This window comes from Salvelinus alpinus, chromosome 16 (assembly GCF_045679555.1).
Source record: "Salvelinus alpinus chromosome 16, SLU_Salpinus.1, whole genome shotgun sequence".
Taxonomy (NCBI): domain Eukaryota; kingdom Metazoa; phylum Chordata; class Actinopteri; order Salmoniformes; family Salmonidae; genus Salvelinus; species Salvelinus alpinus.
The window spans coordinates 52,302,501-52,326,479 of NC_092101.1; the positions used below are offsets into that span (position 1 = coordinate 52,302,501).

Genomic DNA, 23,979 nt, shown 5'->3' on the forward strand with positions numbered 1-23,979 from the left:
CGTTTTAAAATGCTGAACTGTAAATGTAGAAAAAACAAAAACCAGGAACTTTTGTTGGATTGTCAATTTAAAAAAAAGTTTAAACTGAACTATACTTCCATTTGAAATTTCATTTTATATGCTGTGCTGCAATTAAAACATATCGACTCCGTTTGGGTATGATTTTATTAATTAAATATTTGTCCAAACAATTACACATAAGACATTTCTTATTGTTGAGTAAAAAATAAAATAAAAATCACCACGCTGCGCCTGTTTTTAAAAACAGGTCATGTGTGCCAAATATGGTCTTTTCATCATTACGTTCAAAACATTGTGCGCGTGGAGTTGTGGGCTGAGTTGGCTCCATTACATCACTGGGAGCCATAAAAGCTCATTGACACACTCGCCAGAGTACAACACTGTGGGACGACTTTTACCTCTTTAACAGAGAGAGACTCTCTGTTGCTGCAGCCCTGGACTCTCTCTCTCTCTCTTCTCTGGATACCTTTTTACTCTTCACAGCAGAAAGGAGATTTGTGTCAAAGATATGAAGAAACCAACATCTGTGTTTAGCAATATAAAGGTACGTTGTTTAGTTATTATTTATCATTCATATTAGTTATTTATTATTGGAGACATTTTGATTAAAACACATACCTGCCCCTCTTCATTTAGAAGTGTTTGGGGTAGTGGGGGGGGGGATTTTCTCCAACACATAAAATGTCTCTGATTTGGTAAAAGCAACGTTTGGTCCATACAGTCCTGCTCAGGTGGCACTGAGCAACCAGGAAGCTTGGATCAACTATCTCCTTCATTACTCATTCTGGCTACTGATAGATACTTCATTTCATTGTCAACCTGTTTTGTATGTCTGAATTATCAACATGGCTAATCAAAATACACGTGATCTTCAGTGGATATAGTCTGCCCTGTATCATGAAATAGCCTGCCCTGTACCATGAGATTGTGAACCTACATTCCTCTAGACATAATTCGCTCTATAGTAGCCTAGGGCTACAGATCCTCAACATGTTACTAGAGCAGTCTGTTTATGTTTAAACAATTTTTAAAAAGCGGCTATAACTACAGAAGTTTATTCTAAATACTAATGACGTCACACAGTTATGTTGGCCACACCTGGATGTTTCAGCGTTGCGTGTTGCCCGGGGCGACAATAGCGTACCTCGCACCGCTTCAGTTGTCGTTGTAGCAACAAATATTCCTGGAACGTCTTTTCCTCCCTTTGTTTGGTCTGTTTGACGTAATATGGTTCATTACCCATCCTACCCTGGTGTGGAGGGGGGTCCTTTATCTTAATGAATGGGACGGATGTCACAACATCTGGTCTCACCAGGGTTCATTTTGGCTTTACATTTTTTTTAATTTTTTTTTATATATAGTCTATTCTTAGTCATTTTGACTAAAAAATATCAAAATATTTTGTCATTTTAAATAATGATTTAGTCTAGTTATTGTCAAAATGATAAAACACTGGGCCATTCTAGTCACATCACATTTATATTGCCTCATTAACCTATAGTAAACATTAATCACTGACTTCCGTGTGCACAAACAGACCTAACTTGTAATACAAATATATTGTTCTGCAGAACATCCTATTCTCTTCCCAACAGCAGAAATATGACAAACATATATACGAATATATAACCATTATCTGGCCATGTAAATTCCTAATTCAGCCTACATAGATATTACACATTACATAGAAAACAGACACGGGAGAGAGAGAGAGGGGGGAAAAAATCACCAGATGACACAAAGTATTGCCAAAGTCGTATGGGCTTGCACCTCCATCTCTCGATCGCGTCATTGACATTGTTATCAACGTTCTACAGTCGCTTCAGCCACACTGAGGTCCAGAAATAGTGCGGGAGGGTAATGGCTGAACGGGAGGGTAATGGCTGAACGGGAGGGTAATGACTGAACGGGAGGGTAATGACTGAACGGGAGGTAATTAATGTTTCACCCAGTGATGTAGTAGAGTCACTAAACCTCGAGGCCCAATCCAGTCTCAAGTCCCCGGTCGGAGTCACAAATGGGCGAGTCACGAGTCACTATGTCTGAGTCCCAGTGCTCGAGTCCTGGTCCAAGTCCTCAAGTCTGAGTCACTGGGTCCACATTAACTCAAAATAAAGTTATTTACGTAGTCAGATATAATGTAGTGGGCAAGAGAGATTTAGTAATTCAATTGTTTGGTTTCTTTCTGTGCCACCAAATGTTTGCATATAGGCTACTGGTAATGTTACCATCGATACGTTCAGTAGGCTACTGGTAATGTTCAGTTACCTTTGACATTTTAGTCAAATGTACAGAAGGTGCATTCAACTGAGGAGGGGGGGGGGGGGGGGGGGGCTGTGGGATTATTTAAGATACTCTTTGAAGAGGTAGGGTTTGAGATGTTTTCAGAAGATGGGCGGAGACTCTGCTGTCCTAGCTTCAGGGGGAAGTTGTTTCCGCCATTGAGCTTGGACTGGACCGAGCAGCAGCTGCCCTCTGTAGGGGTGGGAGGGCCAAGAGACCAGAGGTGGCAGAACGGAGTGCTGGGGTTGGGGTGTAGGGTTTGAGCAGAGCCTGAAGGGTAGGGAGGGGCAGTTCCTCTTGCTGTTCCGTAGGCAAGTACCATGGTCTTGTAATGGATGCGAGCTCCGACTGGAAGCCAGTACAGTGTGCGGAGGCTCGGGGTGACATGGGAGAATTTGGGAAGGTTGAACACCAGGCGGGCTGCAGCGTTCTGGATAAGTTGCAGGGGTTTGATGGCATGTTGTCCACCATGGGCACTACAAGGTTCTTTGCATTCTGGGACAGCGTGGAGTTGTCAACTGTGACGGAGGGGTCTTGGAGCGGGCAGGCCTTCTCTAGGAGGAAGAGCAGCTCCGTCCTGAGACTGAGCTTGAGGTGGTGTGCTGACATCCAAACTGAGATATCTGCCAGGCACTCGGATGCATGTCGCCACCTGGGTGTCAGAAGGAGGAAAAGGAGAAAACTAGTTAAGTGTCATCCACATAGCAATGATAGGAGAGACCATGTGAGGATATGACGGAGCCAAGTGACTTGATGTATAGAGAGAAGAAGAGGGGGCCTAGAACTGAACCCTGGGGGACACCAGTAGTGAGAGTACATGGTGCAGACACATACCCCTCTCCATGTCAGCTGGTAGGAGCGGCCTGCCAGGTAGGATGCAATCCAGGAGTGTGCAGAGCCTGAGATGCCCAGCCCTGAGAGAGTGGAGAGGAGGATCTGATCGTTCACGGTGTCAAAGGCAGAGGATAGATCTAGGAGGATGAGAACAGAGGAGAGCGAGTCAGCTTTGACAGTGCAGAGAGCCTCCGTGACAGAGAAGAGCAGTCTCAGTTGAGTGACCCGTCTTGAAGCCTGACTGGTTAGGGTGAAGAAGATGGTTCTGAGGGGAAGTGAGGAATGGGAGAAGGTCTCCAGAAATGGTCTGGAGGAGGGGATTGAGTTGTGTGGGCAGGTTGATGTGTGGTCGTACCTCAATTGACAGGAAGGAGAAGGATTTAGTAGAAGGGAGAGAGGATAGAAGAGGAGATGATAGTGGGAGAGAGAGAGTGAAGATTGCGACGGCACATGACCATCTGTGTAGGAGCTGAGTGGTTAGGGTTGGAGGAAAGGGAGACAGGAAAGGAAACAAAGTAGTGATCAGAGACCTGGAGGAGGGTTACAGTGAGATTAGTAGGAGAACAGAGACCTGGAGGGGGTTACAGTGAGATTAGTAGGAGAACAGAGACCTGGAGGGGGGTTGCAGTGAGATTAGTAGGAGAACAGAGGCCTGGAGGGGGGTTACAGTGAGATTAGTAGGAGAACAGAGACCTGGAGGGGGGTTACAGTGAGATTAGTAGGAGAACAGAGACCTGGAGGGGGTTACAGCGAGATTAGTAGGAGAACAGAGACCTGGAGGAGGGTTACAGTGAGATTAGTAGGAGAACAGAGACCTGGAGGGGGGTTACAGTGAGATTAGTAGGAGAACAGAGACCTGGGGGGGGGGGGTTACAGTGAGATTAGTAGGAGAACAGAGACCTGGAGGGGGGTTACAGTGAGATTAGTAGGAGAACAGAGACCTGGAGGAGGGTTACAGTGAGATTAGTAGGAGAACAGAGACCTGGAGGGGGGTTGCAGTGAGATTAGTAGGAGAACAGAGACCTGGAGGGGGGTTACAGTGAGATTAGTAGGAGAACAGAGACCTGGAGGGGGTTACAGTGAGATTAGTAGGAGAACAGAGACCTGGAGGGGGTTACAGCGAGATTAGTAGGAGAACAGAGACCTGGAGGAGGGTTACAGTGAGATTAGTAGGAGAACAGAGACCTGGAGGGGGGTTACAGTGAGATTAGTAGGAGAACAGAGACCTGGGGGGGGGGGGGGGGTTACAGTGAGATTAGTAGGAGAACAGAGACCTGGAGGGGGGTTACAGTGAGATTAGTAGGAGAACAGAGACCTGGAGGAGGGTTACAGTGAGATTAGTAGGAGAACAGAGACCTGGAGGGGGGTTGCAGTGAGATTAGTAGGAGAACAGAGACCTGGAGGAAGGTTACAGTGAGATTAGTAGGAGAACAGAGACCTGGAGGAGGGTTACAGTGAGATTAGTAGGAGAACAGAGACCTGGAGGGGGGTTGCAGTGAGATTAGTAGGAGAACAGAGACCTGGAGGGGGGTTACAGTGAGATTAGTAGGAGAACAGAGACCTGGAGGGGTTACAGTGAGATTAGTAGGAGAACAGAGACCTGGAGGGGGGTTGCAGTGAGATTAGTAGGAGAACAGAGACCTGGGGGGGGGGGGTTACAGTGAGATTAGTAGGAGAACAGAGACCTGGAGGGGTTACAGTGAGATTAGTAGGAGAACAGAGACCTGGAGGGGGGTTACAGTGAGATTAGTAGGAGAACAGAGACCTGGAGGGGGGTTACAGTGAGATTAGTAGGAGAACAGAGACCTGGAGGGGGGTTACAGTGAGATTAGTAGGAGAACAGAGACCTGGAGGGGGGTTACAGTGAGATTAGTAGGAGAACAGAGACCTGGAGGGGGTTACAGTGAGATTAGTAGGAGAACAGAGACCTGGAGGGGGGTTACAGTGAGATTAGTAGGAGAACAGAGACCTGGAGGGGGTTACAGTGAGATTAGTAGGAGAACAGAGACCTGGAGGGGGGTTACAGTGAGATTAGTAGGAGAACAGAGACCTGGAGGGGGGTTACAGTGAGATTAGTAGGAGAACAGAGACCTGGAGGGGGTCACAGTTAGATTAGTAGGAGAACAGAGACCTGGAGGGGGGTTACAGTGAGATTAGTAGGAGAACAGAGACCTGGAGGGGGTTACAGTGAGATTAGTAGGAGAACAGAGACCTGGAGGGGGGTTACAGTGAGATTAGTAGGAGAACAGAGACCTGGAGGGGGGTTACAGTGAGATTAGTAGGAGAACAGAGACCTGGAGGGGGGTTACAGTGAGATTAGTAGGAGAACAGAGACCTGGAGGGGGGTTACAGTGAGATTAGTAGGAGAACAGAGACCTGGAGGGGGGTTACAGTGAGATTAGTAGGAGAACAGAGACCTGGAGGGGGGTTACAGTGAGATTAGTAGGAGAACAGAGACCTGGAGGAGGGTTACAGTGAGATTAGTAGGAGAACAGAGACCTGGAGGAGGGTTACAGTGAGATTAGTAGGAGAACAGAGACCTGGAGGGGGTTACAGTGAGATTAGTAGGAGAACAGAGACCTGGAGGGGGGTTACAGTGAGATTAGTAGGAGAACAGAGACCTGGAGGGGGGTTACAGTGAGATTAGTAGGAGAACAGAGACCTGGAGGGGGGTTACAGTGAGATTAGTAGGAGAACAGAGACCTGGAGGGGGGTTACAGTGAGATTAGTAGGAGAACAGAGACCTGGAGGGGGGTTACAGTGAGATTAGTAGGGGAACAGAGACCTGGAGGGGGGTTACAGTGAGATTAGTAGGAGAACAGAGACCTGGAGGGGGGTTACAGTGAGATTAGTAGGGGAACAGAGACCTGGAGGGGGGTTACAGTGAGATTAGTAGGAGAACAGAGACCTGGAGGGGGGTTACAGTGAGATTAGTAGGAGAACAGAGACCTGGAGGGGGGTTACAGTGAGATTAGTAGGGGAACAGAGACCTGGAGGGGGGTTACAGTGAGATTAGTAGGAGAACAGAGACCTGGAGGGGGGTTACAGTGAGATTAGTAGGAGAACAGAGACCTGGAGGGGGTTGCAGCCTCTAGTAAAGATGAGGTCAAGCATATTGCCTGCCTTGTGAGTGGGAGGGGATAGCGAAAGGATGAGGTCAAAAAAGGCAAAGAAAGATACATTTATCTAAGGCAGATGTCGGGAGGTTGAAGTAGCCCAGTACGAAAAGCGGTGAGCCATCATCAGGAAAGGAGTTTATCAAGGTGTCAAGTTCATTGAGGAACTCTCTAAGGGCACCTGGTGGGCGATTTATGACAACAATGTTAAGCTTGGGTGGACAAGTGATAGTGACCACATGGAATTCAAATGAGGAGATGGACAGGTGAGAGAGTGGGATAAGAGAATCTCCACATAGGATAAACTAGTAGCATCGTGCCAGATTCTCTCGGACTATGAGAGAAAACGTAGTCGGATGAAGAGAGAGCAGCTGGAGTAGCAGTGTCCTCTGGGGTGATCCATATCTCTGTCAGGGACAACATGGTCCAGGGAGACCAGGAATACCAACCATGGGTTGTGTGCGCAGGGTTCTAAATTCTAAATTAGAAGGGTTGCAGCCCAGTGGTAGGGAGCGTCTGTGAAGCCAACAGGGAGAGGAATGAACTGGGATAGAAAACACACATACAGTAGGTGCCAGAGCTACAAAATAGCTAAATGAGATAATATGTAAATAACGAGGTAAGATACTGAAGCATTCCTCTCTTTCCTTCCTCCAATAACTCGGCAGAACCGTCTTTGTATCGGCGGACGGTCTTAGGTTTTGATGACGAGACCCGCCGCTGACACTGATTACCAAAACCACAACTGTCAAAAATTGCCCTGCCCTTTGATCCTGGTTGATGTGTCAACAATCAGCTGCAAGATATGAGCAGGAAGCAGTTCACACACCAAGTAGACTACTGAGAAGACAGGAAGCAGTTCACACACCAAGTAGACTGCTGGGAAGACAGGAAGCAGTTCACACACCAAGTAGGCTACTGAGAAGACAGGAAGCAGTTCACACACCAAGTAGGCTACTGGGAAGACAGGAAGCAGTTCACACACCAAGTAGGCTGCTGGGAAGACAGGAAGCAGTTCACACACCAAGTAGGCTACTGAGAAGACAGGAAGCAGTTCACACACCAAGTAGGCTACTGGGAAGACAGGAAGCAGTTCACACACCAAGTAGGCTGCTGGGAAGACAGTCAGCACTTCAAGTAACTGGCCTTAGCTAACAAGCAAAACGTTCTCAAACGTTGCAGATAGAAATGTCACGAATAGAGCCGACGTTGTTCCTAATTTAATATGTCACAGAGGCATGTTTGTTCTACATAGCATATTTCTATCTGAACGTTCCAAAATGTTGTGTCCTGCTGAACGCGCCCCAGGTTGTTAGCTATAGTTAGCTAATGGAGGTTAATGGAGGTACCACTGAACAAGGCGTAGCCTAAAGAAATGGTTAACGGTCCCGTCCGCAAGTTGACTAGTTTTAAAACTGCCCGCGATATGCTTTATGATTGTTAAATGCGGGCCCACCAATGCACGATAGAAAGAAACAAACTTAGCGCCGGTATTATGGGTCATATCTTTTCAACGGAAGAATCAAGTCATTTTTTTTTCTGAGAAAAAAAAGGGAGACTTGGCTAGAACTTTGGCTACAGAACCTGGCTATGAAATGCAAATTGGGGAAAGTACGAGGGCTGAATGAAACTACAAATTCAAAAACTTTTCTATACTCAAGGCAGAGAAATACATTCTGTAACTAGACTGTTGTTTTACTATTAAACTTAATGCTGCAATTGTTTTTATTTTGGTAACACCTTGTGTTTTCAGCTTGTGTTTCGCAGCCGTTTCCTGCAGTCAAATGACCACATCGCCCTCTTGTGGCTTTATGGGTGGAATGTTATTCATATTTTTCATAATTAATAAACATATCTTTTTAAACATTGTGTTTCTATGTCAAACGTGTTATATTTCAGTCTTCTGTAATGTATATACTGTGTAATATTGGGATGCAAACTCAAAATGTAATACATTTCAACTCTATATATCTGACATGGTACAGGTGTCTTCTTTTATTTTAAGCCCATAACCATGTGTGTGAAGTGTTTACTTTTGATTAAGACTTACCAAAAAACACTGTGTGACCTTGATTTAACCCACTGAGGTAAAAGGTTAACCAGGGTAGCTAATTAGAAGGCTGGTGATGACTGGTTAGCTACGGTGAAGCAAGAGATTCGCCTGGCATGAGGTGTATAATTGGAGGGGGAGCTGGGGCGGAGCCTGTCTGTCAACAAGCTGATTTAGTTTGAGGTGGGTGTGGCGCGTCCTTCCCACCTGCTGAACAGAACTGCGCTGTGCATCTGTGCTGCTAGTATTTATTGTACTTATCACTGAAAAACGTTAATTCTCTCCAAAAAACTATTGTCCAGTCCACTTAATAGTCAACATTTAGTCAGAGATATTTTATGTTTTAGAGGGTAGCTCAGCTATAATATTGCAGATAGACTGCGGCTTCTATCAATGTAATTATTTGGATCATTTCGAATCCCCCATTTTATATATTTTTGTTGTAAATATATATATTATTTTCAAAATATATATTTTCCATTATTATTTCCCCTAACCCTACTGCCCCTCCCCTAATTGGAATGAACTAATGGAAAACAACAATTAGGATTCTACTTCCAGCTCATACAGTTGAAGTCAGAGGTTTACATACACCTCAGCCAAATACATTTAAACTCAGTTGTTCACAAGTCCTGACATTTAATCCTAGTAACAATTCCCTGTCTTAGGTCAGTTAGGATCACCACTTTATTTTAAGAATGTCAAACGTCAGAATAATAGGAGAGAGAATGATTTATTTCAGCTTTTATTTCTGTCATCACATTCCCAGTGGGTCAGAAGTTTACATACACTCAATTAGTATTTGGTAGCATTGCCTTTAAATTGTTTAACTTGTGTCAAATGTTTCGGGTAGCCTTCTACAAGCTTCCCGCAATAAGTTGGGTGGATTTTGGCCCATTCCTACTGACAGAGCTGGTGAAACTGAGTCAGGTTTGTGGGCCTCCTTGCTGGCACATGCTTTTTCAGTTCTGCCCACACATTTTCTATAGGATTGAGGTCAGGGCGTTGTGTTGGCCACTCCAATACCTTGACTTTGTTGTCCTTAAGCCATTTTGCCACAACTTTGGAAGTATGCTCGGGGACATTGTCCATTTGGAAGACCCATTTGCGACCAAGCTTTAACTTCCTGACTGATGTCTTGATATGTTGCTTCAATATATCCCAAAAAAAATCCTCCCTCATGATGCCATCTATTTTGTGAAGTGCACCAGTCCCTCCTGCAGCAAAGCACCCCCACAACATGATCCTGCCACCTCCGTGCTTCACGGTTGGGATGGTGTTCTTCGGCTTGCAAGCGTCCCCCTTTTTCCTCCAAACATAACGATGGTCATTATGACCAAACAGTTCCATTTTAGTTCCATCAGACCAGAGGACATTTCTCCAAAAAGTACGATCTTTGTCCTCATGTGCAGTTAGAAACCGTAGTCTGGCTTTTTTAATGATGGTTTTGGAGCAGCGGCTTCTTCCTTGCTGAGCGGCCTTTCAGATTATGTCGACATAGGACTCGTTTTACTGTGGATATAGATACTTTTGGTCCTTTGCTGTTGACTTGCACTTTTCGCACCAAAGTACGCTCATCTCTAGGAGACAGAACGAGTCTCCTTCCTGAGCGGTATGACGGATGTGTGGTCCCATGGTGTTTATACTTGCGTACTATTGTTTGTACAGATGAACGTGGTACCTTCAGGCATTTGGAAATTTCTCCCAAGGATGAACCAGACTGGTGGTCTACAATTTTTGGCTGATTTCTTTTGATTTTCCCATGATATCAAGCAAAGAGGCACTGAGTTTCAAGGTAGGCCTTGAAATACATCCACAGGTACACCTCCAATTGACTCAAATGATGTCAATTAGCCTATCAGAAGCTTCTAAAGCCATGACATAATTTTCTGGAATTTTCCAAGCTGTTTAAAGACACAGTCAACTGAGTGTATGTAAACTTCTGACCCACTGGAATTGTGAAACAGTGAATTATAAATGAAATAATCAGTCTGTTAACAATTGTTGGAAAAATGACTTGTGTCATGCACAAAGTAGATGCCCTAACCGATTTGCCAAATTTTTATTTAGTTAACAAGAAATTTGTGGAGTGGTTGAAAAACGAGTTTTAATGAGTCCAACCTAAGTGTATGTAATCTTCCGACTTCAACTGTAAATACTTAACTCAGGGGAAAAAAAGAAATGTCCTCTCACTGTCAACTGCGTTTATTTTCAGCAAACTTAACAAGTGTAAATATTTGTATGAACATAAGATTCAACAACTGAGACATAAACTGAACAAGTTCCACAGACATGTGACTAACAGAAATGGAATAATGTGTCCCTGAACAAAGGGGGGGATCAAACCCAAAAGTAACAGTCAGTATCTGGTGTGGCCACCAGCTGCATTAAGTACTGCAGTGCATCTCCTCCTCATGAACTGCACCAGATTTGCCAGTTCTAGCTGTGAGATGTTACCCCACTCTTCCACCAAGGCACCTGCAAGTTCCTGGACATTTCTGGGTGGAATGGCCCTAGCCCTCACCCTCCGATCCAACAGGTCCCAGACGTGCTCAATGGGATTGAGATCTTGGCTCTTCGCTGGCCATGGCAGAACACTGACATTCCTGTCTTGCAGGAAATCACGCACAGAACGAGCAGTATGGCTGGTGGCATTGTCATGCTGGAGGGTCATGTCAGGATGAGCCTGCAGGAAGGGTACCACATGAGGGAGGAGGATGTCTTCCCTGTAACGCACAGCGTTGAGATTGCCTGCGATGACAACAAGCTCAGTCCGATGATGCTGTGACACACCGCCCCAGGCCATGACGGACCATCCACCTCCAAATCGATCCCGCTCCAGAGTACAGGCCTCGGTGTAATGCTCACTCCGGCGATAAACGCGAATCCGACCATCACCCCTGGTGAGACAAAACCGCGACTCGTCAGTGAAGAGCACTTTTTGCCAGTCCTGTCTGGTCCAGCGATAGTGGGTTTGTGCCCATAGGCGACGCTGTTGCCGGTGATGTCTGGTGTGGACCTGCCTTACAACAGGCCTACAAGCCCTCAGTCCAGCCTCTCTCAGCCTATTGCGGACAGTCTGAGCACTGTTGGAGGGATTGTTCATTCCTGGTGTAACTTGGACAGTTATTGTTGCCATCCTGTGCCTGTCCCGCAGGTGTGATGTTCGAATGTACCGATCCTGTGCAGGTGTTTTTACACGTGGTCTGCTACTGCGAGGACGATCAGCTGTCCGTCCTGTCTCCCTGTAGCGCTGTCTTAGGCGTCTCACTGTACAGACATTGCAATTTATTGCCCTGGCCACATCTGCAGTCCTCATGCCTCCTTGCAGCATTGCAGGTCCATGCAGATGAGCAGGGACACTGGGCATCTTTCTTTTGGTGTTTTTCAGAGTCAATAGAAAGGCCTCTTTAGTGTCCTAAGTTTTCATAACTGTGACCTTAATTGCCTACCTTCTGTAAGCTGTTAGTGTCTTAACGACCGTTCCACAGGTGCATGTTCATTAATTGTTTATGGTTCATTGAACAAGCATGGGAAACAGTGTTTAAACCCTTTACAATGAAGATCTGTGAAGTTATTTGACTTTTTATGAATTATCTTTGAAAGACAGAGTCCTGAAAAAGGGACGTTTCTTTTTGTTGTTGAGTTTATATACATTTTGTTTGTTTTTAGTCCCCGCCTTTGCCTACCCTCAACCCCTCCCATCGATCTCTGAACACCATCCAGTCCCATCCTTCAGCTCCCCTCAAACCCTCCCATCTATCTCTGAACACCATCCAGTTTGATTTCCAGCAGCCATATATTTTTAACAGTGCTGTTTAACAACATTTCTGAACCTTTCTATTCTCATAGGTATCCCGAGTGGTGCAGCGGTCTAAGGCACTGCTTCACAGTGCTTGCCTCTCTGGGTTAGGCGTCGCGCTAGCAGGCTACAGTATTTACTCTGCAGCAGGCTACAGTATTTACTCTGTAGCAGGCTACAGTATTTACTCTGTAACATGCTACAGTATTTACTCTGTAGCAGGTAGAACCTTCCCTTCCCTCTGATGGTATATAAAACATGGTGGAATGTCCTGTTGGTACACTAATCCCATGATAGATTAACAGAGTTCATATGAATTGATGATACTCCTTTCCTGTGCTTTCTAGACTTCTTATTTCTTTACGTTTCATGTGCTTTGACCTGTCAGTTATTGGTATATTATTGCGTTGCCCTTGCGTAAATAATTCCCTTTTATAAATAAGATGAATGTACGGATGGAGGCGTTTACAACACCAGAGTGCATTGCAACTCACTGCATTTGTCAAGTCATATATTTTACAGTGAATGTGCTGCACAAGAGATGTGATGACTGATAAAACTAGTAATTTATCTGTAATATTTGGGTCAGAGTGGATATTTCCGTAAATCAACTAATCATTTCTAATCTGAGCTGTTGGCTAGAGACAGTATTGGGTAGTTTACAACCTGTCACTGTGAACGAGCAGTGTGTTGTAACAATGTAACAGACCCCTCTGCTGTTTGGATCTCAGAGAAGAGGTGGCTGGGAGGACTGTCAGAATCTGTCCAAAACCAACACGCTGCATCCAAATACACTCTGAGCCTGTGTGTTGTTTTCCTATGGGGTTTCCACAGGGTAGGACTGCAGTAGATCACAGGGTAGGACTGCAGTAGATCACAGGGTAGAACTGCAGTAGATCACAGGGCACAGGGTAGGACTGCAGTAGATCACAGGTCACAGGGTAGGACTGCAGTAGATCACAGGGTGGGACTGCAGTAGGGCACAGGGTAGGACTGTAGTAGATCACAGGGTGGGACTGCAGTAGATCACAGGGCACAGGGTAGGACTGCGGTAGGTCACAGGGCACAGGGTAGGACTGCAGTAGATCACAGGGCACAGGGTAGGACTGCAGTAGGGCACAGGGTAGGACTGCAGTAGGGCACAGGGTAGTACTGCAGTAGATCACAGGGCACAGGGTAGGACTGCAGTAGATCACAGGGTAGGACTGCAGTAGGTCCCAGGGTACAGGGTAGGACTGCAGTAGGTCCCAGGGCACAGGGTAGCTCTGCAGTAGGTCCCAGGGCACAGGGTAGGACTGCAGTAGGTCACAGGCCACAGGGTAGGACTGCAGTAGGTCCCAGTGTACAGGGTAGGACTGCAGTAGGTCCCAGTGTACAGGGTAGGACTGCAGTAGGTCCCAGTGTACAGGGTAGGACTGCAGTAGGTCACAGGCCAAAGGGTAGGACTGCGGTAGGTCACAGGGCACAGGTTAGGACTGCGGTAGATCACAGGTCACAGGGTAGTACTGCAGTAGGTCCCAGTGTACAGGGTAGTACTGCGGTAAGTTACAGGGCACAGTGTAGGACTGCGGTAGGTCACAGGGCACAGGGTAGGACTGCGATAGGTTACAGGTTACAGGGCACAGGGTGGGACTGCAGTAAGTTACAGGGCACAGGGTGGGACTGCAGTAGGTTACAGGGCACCGGGTGGGACTGCAGTACATTACAGGGCACAGGGTGGGACTGCAGTAAGTTACAGGGCACAGGGTGGGACTGCAGTAGATCACAGGGCACAGGGTAGGACTGCAGTAGATCACAGGGTGGGACTGCAGTAGGGCACAGGGTAGGACTGCAGTAGATCACAGGGTGGGACTGCAGTAGATCACAGGGCACAGGGTAGGACTGCGGTAGGTCACAGGGCACAGGGTAGGACTGCAGTAGATCACAGGGCACAGGGTAGGACTGCAGTAGGGCACAGGGTAGGACTGCAGTAGGTCACAGGGCACAGGGTAGTACTGCAGTAGATCACAGGGCACAGGGTAGGACTGCAGTAGATCACATGGCACAGGGTAGGACTGCAGTAGGTCCCAGGGCACAGGGTAGGACTGCAGTAGGTCCCAGGGCACAGGGTAGGACTGCAATAGGTCCCAGGGCACAGGGTAGGACTGCAGTAGGTCACAGGCCAAAGGGTAGGACTGCAGTAGGTCCCAGTGTACAGGGTAGGACTGCAGTAGGTCCCAGTGTACAGGGTAGGACTGCAGTAGGTCCCAGTGTACAGGGTAGGACTGCAGTAGGTCCCAGTGTACAGGGTAGTACTGCGGTAGGTCACAGGGCACAGGGTAGGACTGCGGTAGATCACAGGTCACAGGGTAGGACTGCGGTAGGTCACAGGGCACAAGGTAGGACTGCAGTAGGTCCCAGTGTACAGGTTAGTACTGCAGTAGGTCCCAGTGTACAGGGTAGTACTGCGGTTGGTCACAGGGCACAGGGTAGGACTGCGGTAGGTCACAGTGTACAGGGTAGGACTGCAGTAGGTCCCAGTGTACAGGGTTGGACTGCGGTAGGTCACAGGGCACAGGTTAGTACTGCAGTAGGTCCCAGTGTACAGGGTAGTACTGCAGTAGGTCCCAGTGTACAGGGTAGTACTGCGGTAAGTTACAGGGCACAGGGTAGGACTGCGATAGGTTACAGGTTACAGGGCACAGGGTGGGACTGCAGTAAGTTACAGGGCACAGGGTGGGACTGCAGTAAGTTACAGGGCACAGGGTGGGCCTGCAGTAAGTTACAGGGCACAGGGTGGGACTGCAGTAAGTTACAGGGCACAGGGTGGGCCTGCAGTAAGTTACAGGGCACAGGGTGGGCCTGCAGTAAGTTACAGGGCACAGGGTGGGACTGCAGTAAGTTACAGGGCACAGGGTGGGACTGCAGTAAGTTACAGGGCACAGGGTGGGACTGCAGTAAGTTAAAGGGCACAGGGTAGGACTGCAGTAGGTTACAGGGCACAGGGTGGGACTGCAGTAAGTTACAGGGCACAGGGTAGGACTGCAGTAGGTTACAGGGCACAGGGTAGGACTGCAGTAGGTTACAGGGCACAGGGTAGGACTGCAGTAGGTTACAGGGCACAGGGTAGGACTGCAGTAGGTTACAGGGCACAGGGTAGGACTGCAGTAGGTTACAGGGCACAGGATGGGACTGCAGTAAGTTACAGGGTGGGACTGCAGTAGGTTACAGGGCACAGGGTAGGACTGCAGTAAGTTACAGGGCACAGGGTGGGACTGCAGTAAGTTACAGGGCACAGGGTAGGACTGCGGTAGATTACAGGGCACAGGGTAGGACTGCGGTAGGTTACAGGGCACAGGGTGGGACTGCGGTAAGTTACAGGGCACAGGGTAGGACTGCGGTAGTTTACAGGGCACAAGGTAGGACTGCGGTAGGTTACAGGGCACAGGGTAGGACTGCAGTAAGTTACAGGGCACAGGATGGGACTGCAGTAAGTTACAGGGCACAGGGTAGGACTGCGGTAGATTACAGGGCACAGGGTAGGACTGCGGTAAGTTACAGGGCACAGGGTGGGACTGCGGTAGGTTACAGGGCACAGGGTGGGACTGCGGTAAGTTACAGGGCACAGGGTAGGACTGCGGTAGGTTACAGGGCACAGGGTAGGACTGCGGTAGGTTACAGGGCACAGGGTAGGACTGCGGTAGGTTACAGGGCACAGGGTAGGACTGCGGTAGATTACAGGGCACATAGTAGGACTGCGGTAGGTTACAGGGCACAGGGTAGGACTGCGGTAGGTCACAGGGCACAGGGTAGGACTGCGGTAGGTTACAGGGCACAGGGTGGGACTGCGGTAAGTTACAGGGCACAGGGTAGGACTGCGGTAGTTTACAGGGCACAGGGTAGGACTGCAGTAGATCACAGGTCACAGGGTAGGACTGCAGTAGATCACAGGGTGGGACTGCAGTAGGGCACAGGGTAGGACTGTAGTAGATCACAGGGTGGGACTGCAGTAGATCACAGGGCACAGGGTAGGACTGCGGTAGGTCACAGGGCACAGGGTAGGACTGCAGTAGATCACAGGGCACAGGGTAGGACTGCAGTAGGGCACAGGGTAGGACTGCAGTAGGGCACAGGGTAGTACTGCAGTAGATCACAGGGCACAGGGTAGGACTGCAGTAGATCACAGGGTAGGACTGCAGTAGGTCCCAGGGTACAGGGTAGGACTGCAGTAGGTCCCAGGGCACAGGGTAGCTCTGCAGTAGGTCCCAGGGCACAGGGTAGGACTGCAGTAGGTCACAGGCCACAGGGTAGGACTGCAGTAGGTCCCAGTGTACAGGGTAGGACTGCAGTAGGTCCCAGTGTACAGGGTAGGACTGCAGTAGGTCCCAGTGTACAGGGTAGGACTGCAGTAGGTCACAGGCCAAAGGGTAGGACTGCGGTAGGTCACAGGGCACAGGTTAGGACTGCGGTAGATCACAGGTCACAGGGTAGTACTGCAGTAGGTCCCAGTGTACAGGGTAGTACTGCGGTAAGTTACAGGGCACAGTGTAGGACTGCGGTAGGTCACAGGGCACAGGGTAGGACTGCGATAGGTTACAGGTTACAGGGCACAGGGTGGGACTGCAGTAAGTTACAGGGCACAGGGTGGGACTGCAGTAGGTTACAGGGCACCGGGTGGGACTGCAGTACATTACAGGGCACAGGGTGGGACTGCAGTAAGTTACAGGGCACAGGGTGGGACTGCAGTAGATCACAGGGCACAGGGTAGGACTGCAGTAGATCACAGGGTGGGACTGCAGTAGGGCACAGGGTAGGACTGCAGTAGATCACAGGGTGGGACTGCAGTAGATCACAGGGCACAGGGTAGGACTGCGGTAGGTCACAGGGCACAGGGTAGGACTGCAGTAGATCACAGGGCACAGGGTAGGACTGCAGTAGGGCACAGGGTAGGACTGCAGTAGGTCACAGGGCACAGGGTAGTACTGCAGTAGATCACAGGGCACAGGGTAGGACTGCAGTAGATCACATGGCACAGGGTAGGACTGCAGTAGGTCCCAGGGCACAGGGTAGGACTGCAGTAGGTCCCAGGGCACAGGGTAGGACTGCAATAGGTCCCAGGGCACAGGGTAGGACTGCAGTAGGTCACAGGCCAAAGGGTAGGACTGCAGTAGGTCCCAGTGTACAGGGTAGGACTGCAGTAGGTCCCAGTGTACAGGGTAGGACTGCAGTAGGTCCCAGTGTACAGGGTAGGACTGCAGTAGGTCCCAGTGTACAGGGTAGTACTGCGGTAGGTCACAGGGCACAGGGTAGGACTGCGGTAGATCACAGGTCACAGGGTAGGACTGCGGTAGGTCACAGGGCACAAGGTAGGACTGCAGTAGGTCCCAGTGTACAGGTTAGTACTGCAGTAGGTCCCAGTGTACAGGGTAGTACTGCGGTTGGTCACAGGGCACAGGGTAGGACTGCGGTAGGTCACAGTGTACAGGGTAGGACTGCAGTAGGTCCCAGTGTACAGGGTTGGACTGCGGTAGGTCACAGGGCACAGGTTAGTACTGCAGTAGGTCCCAGTGTACAGGGTAGTACTGCAGTAGGTCCCAATGTACAGGGTAGTACTGCGGTAAGTTACAGGGCACAGGGTAGGACTGCGATAGGTTACAGGTTACAGGGCACAGGGTGGGACTGCAGTAAGTTACAGGGCACAGGGTGGGACTGCAGTAGGTTACAGGGCACAGGGTGGGACTGCAGTACATTACAGGGCACAGGGTGGGACTGCAGTAAGTTACAGGGCACAGGGTGGGACTGCAGTAAGTTACAGGGTGGGACTGCAGTACATTACAGGGCACAGGGTGGGACTGCAGTAAGTTACAGGGCACAGGGTGGGACTGCAGTAAGTTACAGGGCACAGGGTGGGACTGCAGTAAGTTACAGGGCACAGGGTGGGCCTGCAGTAAGTTACAGGGCACAGGGTGGGACTGCAGTAAGTTACAGGGCACAGGGTGGGACTGCAGTAAGTTACAGGGCACAGGGTGGGACTGCAGTAAGTTACAGGGCACAGGGTGGGCCTGCAGTAAGTTACAGGGCACAGGGTGGGACTGCAGTAAGTTACAGGGCACAGGGTGGGACTGCAGTAAGTTACAGGGCACAGGGTGGGCCTGCAGTAAGTTACAGGGCACAGGGTGGGCCTGCAGTAAGTTACAGGGCACAGGGTGGGACTGCAGTAAGTTACAGGGCACAGGGTGGGACTGCAGTAAGTTACAGGGCACAGGGTGGGACTGCAGTAAGTTAAAGGGCACAGGGTAGGACTGCAGTAGGTTACAGGGCACAGGGTGGGACTGCAGTAAGTTACAGGGCACAGGGTAGGACTGCAGTAGGTTACAGGGCACAGGGTAGGACTGCAGTAGGTTACAGGGCACAGGGTAGGACTGCAGTAGGTTACAGGGTACAGGGTAGGACTGCAGTAGGTTACAGGGCACAGGGTAGGACTGCAGTAGGTTACAGGGCACAGGATGGGACTGCAGTAGGTTACAGGGCACAGGATGGGACTGCAGTAAGTTACAGGGTGGGACTGCAGTAGGTTACAGGGCACAGGGTAGGACTGCAGTAAGTTACAGGGCACAGGGTGGGACTGCAGTAAGTTACAGGGCACAGGGTAGGACTGCGGTAGATTACAGGGCACAGGGTAGGACTGCGGTAGGTTACAGGGCACAGGGTGGGACTGCGGTAAGTTACAGGGCACAGGGTAGGACTGCGGTAGTTTACAGGGCACAAGGTAGGACTGCGGTAGGTTACAGGGCACAGGGTAGGACTGCAGTAAGTTACAGGGCACAGGATGGGACTGCAGTAAGTTACAGGGCACAGGGTAGGACTGCGGTAGATTACAGGGCACAGGGTAGGACTGCGGTAAGTTACAGGGCACAGGGTGGGACTGCGGTAGGTTACAGGGCACAGGGTGGGACTGCGGTAAGTTACAGGGCACAGGGTAGGACTGCGGTAGGTTACAGGGCACAGGGTAGGACTGCGGTAGGTTACAGGGCACAGGGTAGGACTGCGGTAGGTTACAGGGCACAGGGTAGGACTGCGGTAGATTACAGGGCACATAGTAGGACTGCGGTAGGTTACAGGGCACAGGGTAGGACTGCGGTAGGTTACAGGGCACAGGGTAGGACTGCGGTAGGTTACAGGGCACAGGGTGGGACTGCAGTAAGTTACAGGGCACAGGGTGGGACTGCGGTAAGTTACAGGGCACAGGGTAGGACTGCGGTAGTTTACAGGGCACAGGGTAGGACTGCAGTAAGTTACAGGGCACAGGGTAGGACTGCGGTAGGTTACAGGGCACAGGGTAGGACTGCGGTAGGTTACAGGGCACAGGGTAGGACTGCGGTAGGTTACAGGGCACAGGGTGGGACTGCGGTAAGTTACAGGGCACAGGGTAGGACTGCGGTAGTTTACAGGGCACAGGGTAGGACTGCGGTAGTTTACAGGGCACAGGGTAGTACTGCGGTAGTTTACAGGCCACAGGGTAGGACTGCGGTAGTTTACAGGGCACAGGGTAGTACTGCGGTAGTTTACAGGGCACAGGGTAGGACTGCGGTAGTTTACAGGGCACAGGGTAGGACTGCGGTAGTTTACAGGGCACAGGGTAGGACTGCGGTAGTTTACAGGGCACAGGGTAGGACTGCGGTAGTTTACAGGGCACAGGGTAGGACTGCAGTAGGTTACAGGGCACAGGGTAGGACTGCGGTAGGTTACAGGGCACAGGATGGGACTGCGGTAAGTTACAGGGCACAGGGTGGGACTGCGGTAAGTTACAGGGCACAGGGTAGGACTGCGGTAGTTTACAGGGCACAGGGTAGAACTGCAGTAAGTTACAGGACACAGGGTAGGCCTGCGGTAGGTTACAGGGCACAGGGTAGGCTTGCGGTAGGTTACAGGGCACAGGGTGGGACTGCAGTAAGTTACAGGGTACAGGGTAGGACTGCGGTAGTTTACAGGGCACAGGGTAGGACTGCGGTAGGTTACAGGGCACATGGTATGACTGCGGTAGTTTACAGGGCACAGGGTAGGACTGCGGTAGGTTACAGGGCACATGGTAGGACTGCGGTAGTTTACAGGGCACAGGGTGGGACTGCAGTAAGTTACAGGGCACAGGGTAGGACTGCAGTAAGTTACAGGGCACAGGGTGGGACTGCAGTAAGTTACAGGGCACAGGGTAGGACTGCGGTAGGTTACAGGGCACAGGGTAGGACTGCGGTAGGTTACAGGGCACAGGGTAGGACTGCGGTAGGTTACAGAGCACAGGGTAGGACTGCGGTAAGTCCCTTTAGATACAGATTTGTGCTGCAGACTGCAAATCCTGAACCTCTCCTCCATCCCTATGGTACATGTTATACACACACAGACACACACATTCCCAAACCACGTGGTCCCGCTCCAACCCCGGATGTGTACAGCAGAAAGGTGTATGTTTTGTGTGAGTGATTACCCTGTGTTCCATCCGTGTGTGGGCATGTCAGTTCATGTGCTGGTAGCAGTAACCAGGTAGTCCGTCAGTGTTGTTGTGTCCTCGTGCGTCTGTGTGACGCAGCACAGCAGTGTTAGATACGTGCAGTGTGATTACTCTTCATGTGCTGGCAGCATTGGGATCCCTTCCAATTTACGAGTGTCTTACGTATCTTACCGTAATTGTAGGCTGTGGAATCACAGATGAACACAAACACTGACACACATTTACTACAGCCTAGATACTGCCTCCCTGTACCACTCAGCCTTGATACTGCCTCCCTGTATCACTCAGCCGCGATACTGCCTCTCTGTATCACTCAGCCGCGATACTGCCTCTCTGTATCACTCAGCCGCTATACTGCCTCTCTGTATCACTCAGTCTAGATACTGCCTCCCTGTATCACTCAGCCTAGATATTGCCTCCCTGTATCACTCAGCCTAGATACTGCCTCCGTTTCACTCAGCCTAGATACCGCCTCCCTGTTTCACTCAGCCTAGATATTGTCTCCCTGTATCACTCAGCCTAGATACTGCCTCTCTGTATCACTCAGCCTAGATACTGCCTCCCTGTACCACTCAGCCTAGATACTGCCTCCCTGTACCACTCAGCCTAGATATTGCCTCCCTGTATCACTCAGCCTAGATACTGCCTCCGTTTCACTCAGCCTAGATACTGCCTCCCTGTACCACTCAGCCTTGATACTGCCTCCCTGTACCACTCAGCCTAGATACTGCCTCCCTGTACCACTCAGCCTAGATACTGCCTCCCTGTACCACTCAGCCTAGATACTGCCTCCCTGTATCACTCAGCCTAGATACTGCCTCCGTTTCACTCAGCCTAGATACTGCCTCCCTGTACCACTCAGCCTTGATACTGCCTCCCTGTACCACTCAGCCTAGATACTGCCTCCCTGTACCACTCAGCCTAGATACTGCCTCCCTGTACCACTCAGCCTAGATACTGCCTCCCTGTACCACTCAGCCTAGATACTGCCTCCCTGTACCACTCAGCCTAGATACTGCCTCCCTGTACCACTCAGCCTAGATACTGCCTCCCTGTATCACTCAGCCTAGATACTGCCTCTCTGTATCACTCAGCCGCGATACTGCCTCCCTGTACCACTCAGCCTCTATACTGCCTCCCTGTATCACTCAGCCGCGATACTGCCTCCCTGTATCACTCAGCCGCGATACTGCCTCCCTGTAGCACTCAGTTTCCAAACGCTTGCTCTATACTGAACGTGACGCTGTTCTCAGGCGTAAGAGAAAAGTGGAAGTTTAGGGTTAATATATCAGAAGAAATGTTTCACAGAAGCATGTGTGCAACAACAAAAAATAACAACATATTTATTGGAAATAGAGTGTTCCTCTTTTCAGAAACCAGTCAGTATCAGAAAACTGATGCATGAAACTCATACTGTTTACTATGTAGAGAAATGTATCAATGTTCAAAATTCATAGTAGACCTAATCACTCCTTCACATGCACTGTATGTGGCCACAACTATTTTAATTGTAACAATGTTGAGGAAGGAATGTTAATTCATCACTAGAAGAAAAAAATATGTTTGTGCAAAATTGTTTTGTTGCAAAAAAATCTGTGACGTTCTAGACTCTGATAGAATCTATGAAGCCAGAACCTTTGGCTCTCTTTCTGACAGATGGACCTGGCCTGGAAAACTGAAGATAATATATTTTCTCCTAAACTTTGCTTTAGTCGCATGAGTAATTGTGTTAAATCAAACATAAACGTAGGTTCAGGCAGTCAGGCATGTCAACAGAGGTTTCAAAAAAAAGTTAATTGTGAAAAATAGGTTACTTTTATTACAATCCACCCAATTTATTACAACACAGAATGGACATGAATTTGGATTTGAATTTAGAGAACATTCTGTTTGTCATCTAAGTACTTCACTGAGCTTATCTCTTGTCTGTTGGTTTTCTAGTGGCTACACCCTCTGGGTACAGAAAATAGAGTGCATGCCAAATGACAAATGACAATGGTTCCATTTGGGACACAACCAAGGTGTGTCTTACTGATTGCGTCGTACCTCTGCTCAGTTCTGTTCTGAGAGGTCAACCTCATGCTGCTACCTCTGTTTACAAGTCTATCTCTCTCTCGCTCTTTATTTATTCATCTCTCTCTCTCTTTCTCTCTCTCTCTCCCTGTCTCTCTCTCTCCCCGTCTCTCGCTGTCCCTGTCTCTCTCTCTCCCCGTCTCTCGCTGTCCCTTTCTCTCTCCCTTTCTCTCTCCCTTTCTCTCTCTCTCTATCGCACTGTCTCTCTCTCTCTCTCTCTCTCTCTCTCTATCTCACTGTCTCTCACTATCGCTCTCTCTCTCCCTCTCTCTCTCTCTTTCTCCCTCTCTCTCTCTCTCTCTCTCTCTCTCTCTCTCTCTCTCTCTCTCTCTCTCTCTCTCTCTCTCTCTCTCTCTCTCTCTCTCTCTCTCTCTCTCTCTCTCTCTCTCTCTCTCTCTCTCTCTCTCTCTGTCTCTCCTGGTTTAACCTTTCCCTGTGACATGCTACCTTCAACCAGTGACAGCATTTATATATATATATCACCTTTATTTAACCAGGTAGGCCAGTTGAGAACAAGTTCTCATTTACAACTGAGACCTGGCCAAGATAAAGCAGAGCAGTGTGACACATACAACAACACAGAGTTACACATAGAATAAACAAACATACAGTCAATAATACAGTAGAAAAAAAGTCTATATACAATGTGTGCAAAGGAGGTAGGATAAGGGAGGTAAGTCCTGTTCTCATACACACACACACACACACACACACACACACACACACACACACACACACACACACACACACACACACACACACACACACACATTCTGTTTGTTTATTGCTCATACACCAGTAAATCACCAGTTAGCTGGATCGTTATCCGCAGGCTACACAAGCTGTGTAGCTAAGCTGTGTAGCTAATGACAGGAGATTGTTCCGGAGGATTGTAATTGGATCATAATTTCACTGTGTAGCCGAGCCTGTTCAAGTCCATTCACCATAACGTTGCCCTGGGATCTGCTTCTCACTTGCAAGTCTTTTGTGTCTCAAAAGGGGCTGTGTGTAAAGTAAATTGAGCTAGTCTTTACGCATTGCTTAATAATTCTCAACCAATCAGAAAACAATCCTTCAGTAATTGACACATGACCTACTGGTCAAAGGTGAATGTATTGAGCAGCATTTGTAATTGGAAAGTGTTCGTGTTAATCGTGACTTGTGACAATGAAAGATGAACATTTGTGTAGATAATAGTTCCAAGTGTAGCCTTCGTTATGTGTTTGTCATGTATGACAGAGTTTGTAATCATCTTGCTATCATTTAAAGTGACTCAGTATAGCACCTGATTCAACACGAGTCATGACTTTTGCTA

The 23,979-nt window shown here is 49.0% G+C and overlaps 1 protein-coding gene across 1 annotated transcript in view; it reads left to right on the forward strand.

The window, feature by feature from the left end:
- Positions 1 to 335: 335 nt before the first annotated feature.
- LOC139541668 (solute carrier organic anion transporter family member 2A1-like) overlaps positions 336 to 23,979 on the forward strand; it is a 61,336-nt gene continuing 37,692 nt past the window's right edge. Inside the window, exon 1 of the mRNA XM_071346585.1 lies at positions 336 to 565. Within this exon, the coding sequence (XP_071202686.1) occupies positions 530 to 565 (36 nt within the window). The 5' untranslated portion in view covers positions 336 to 529. The remainder of the gene's footprint in view (positions 566 to 23,979) is intronic.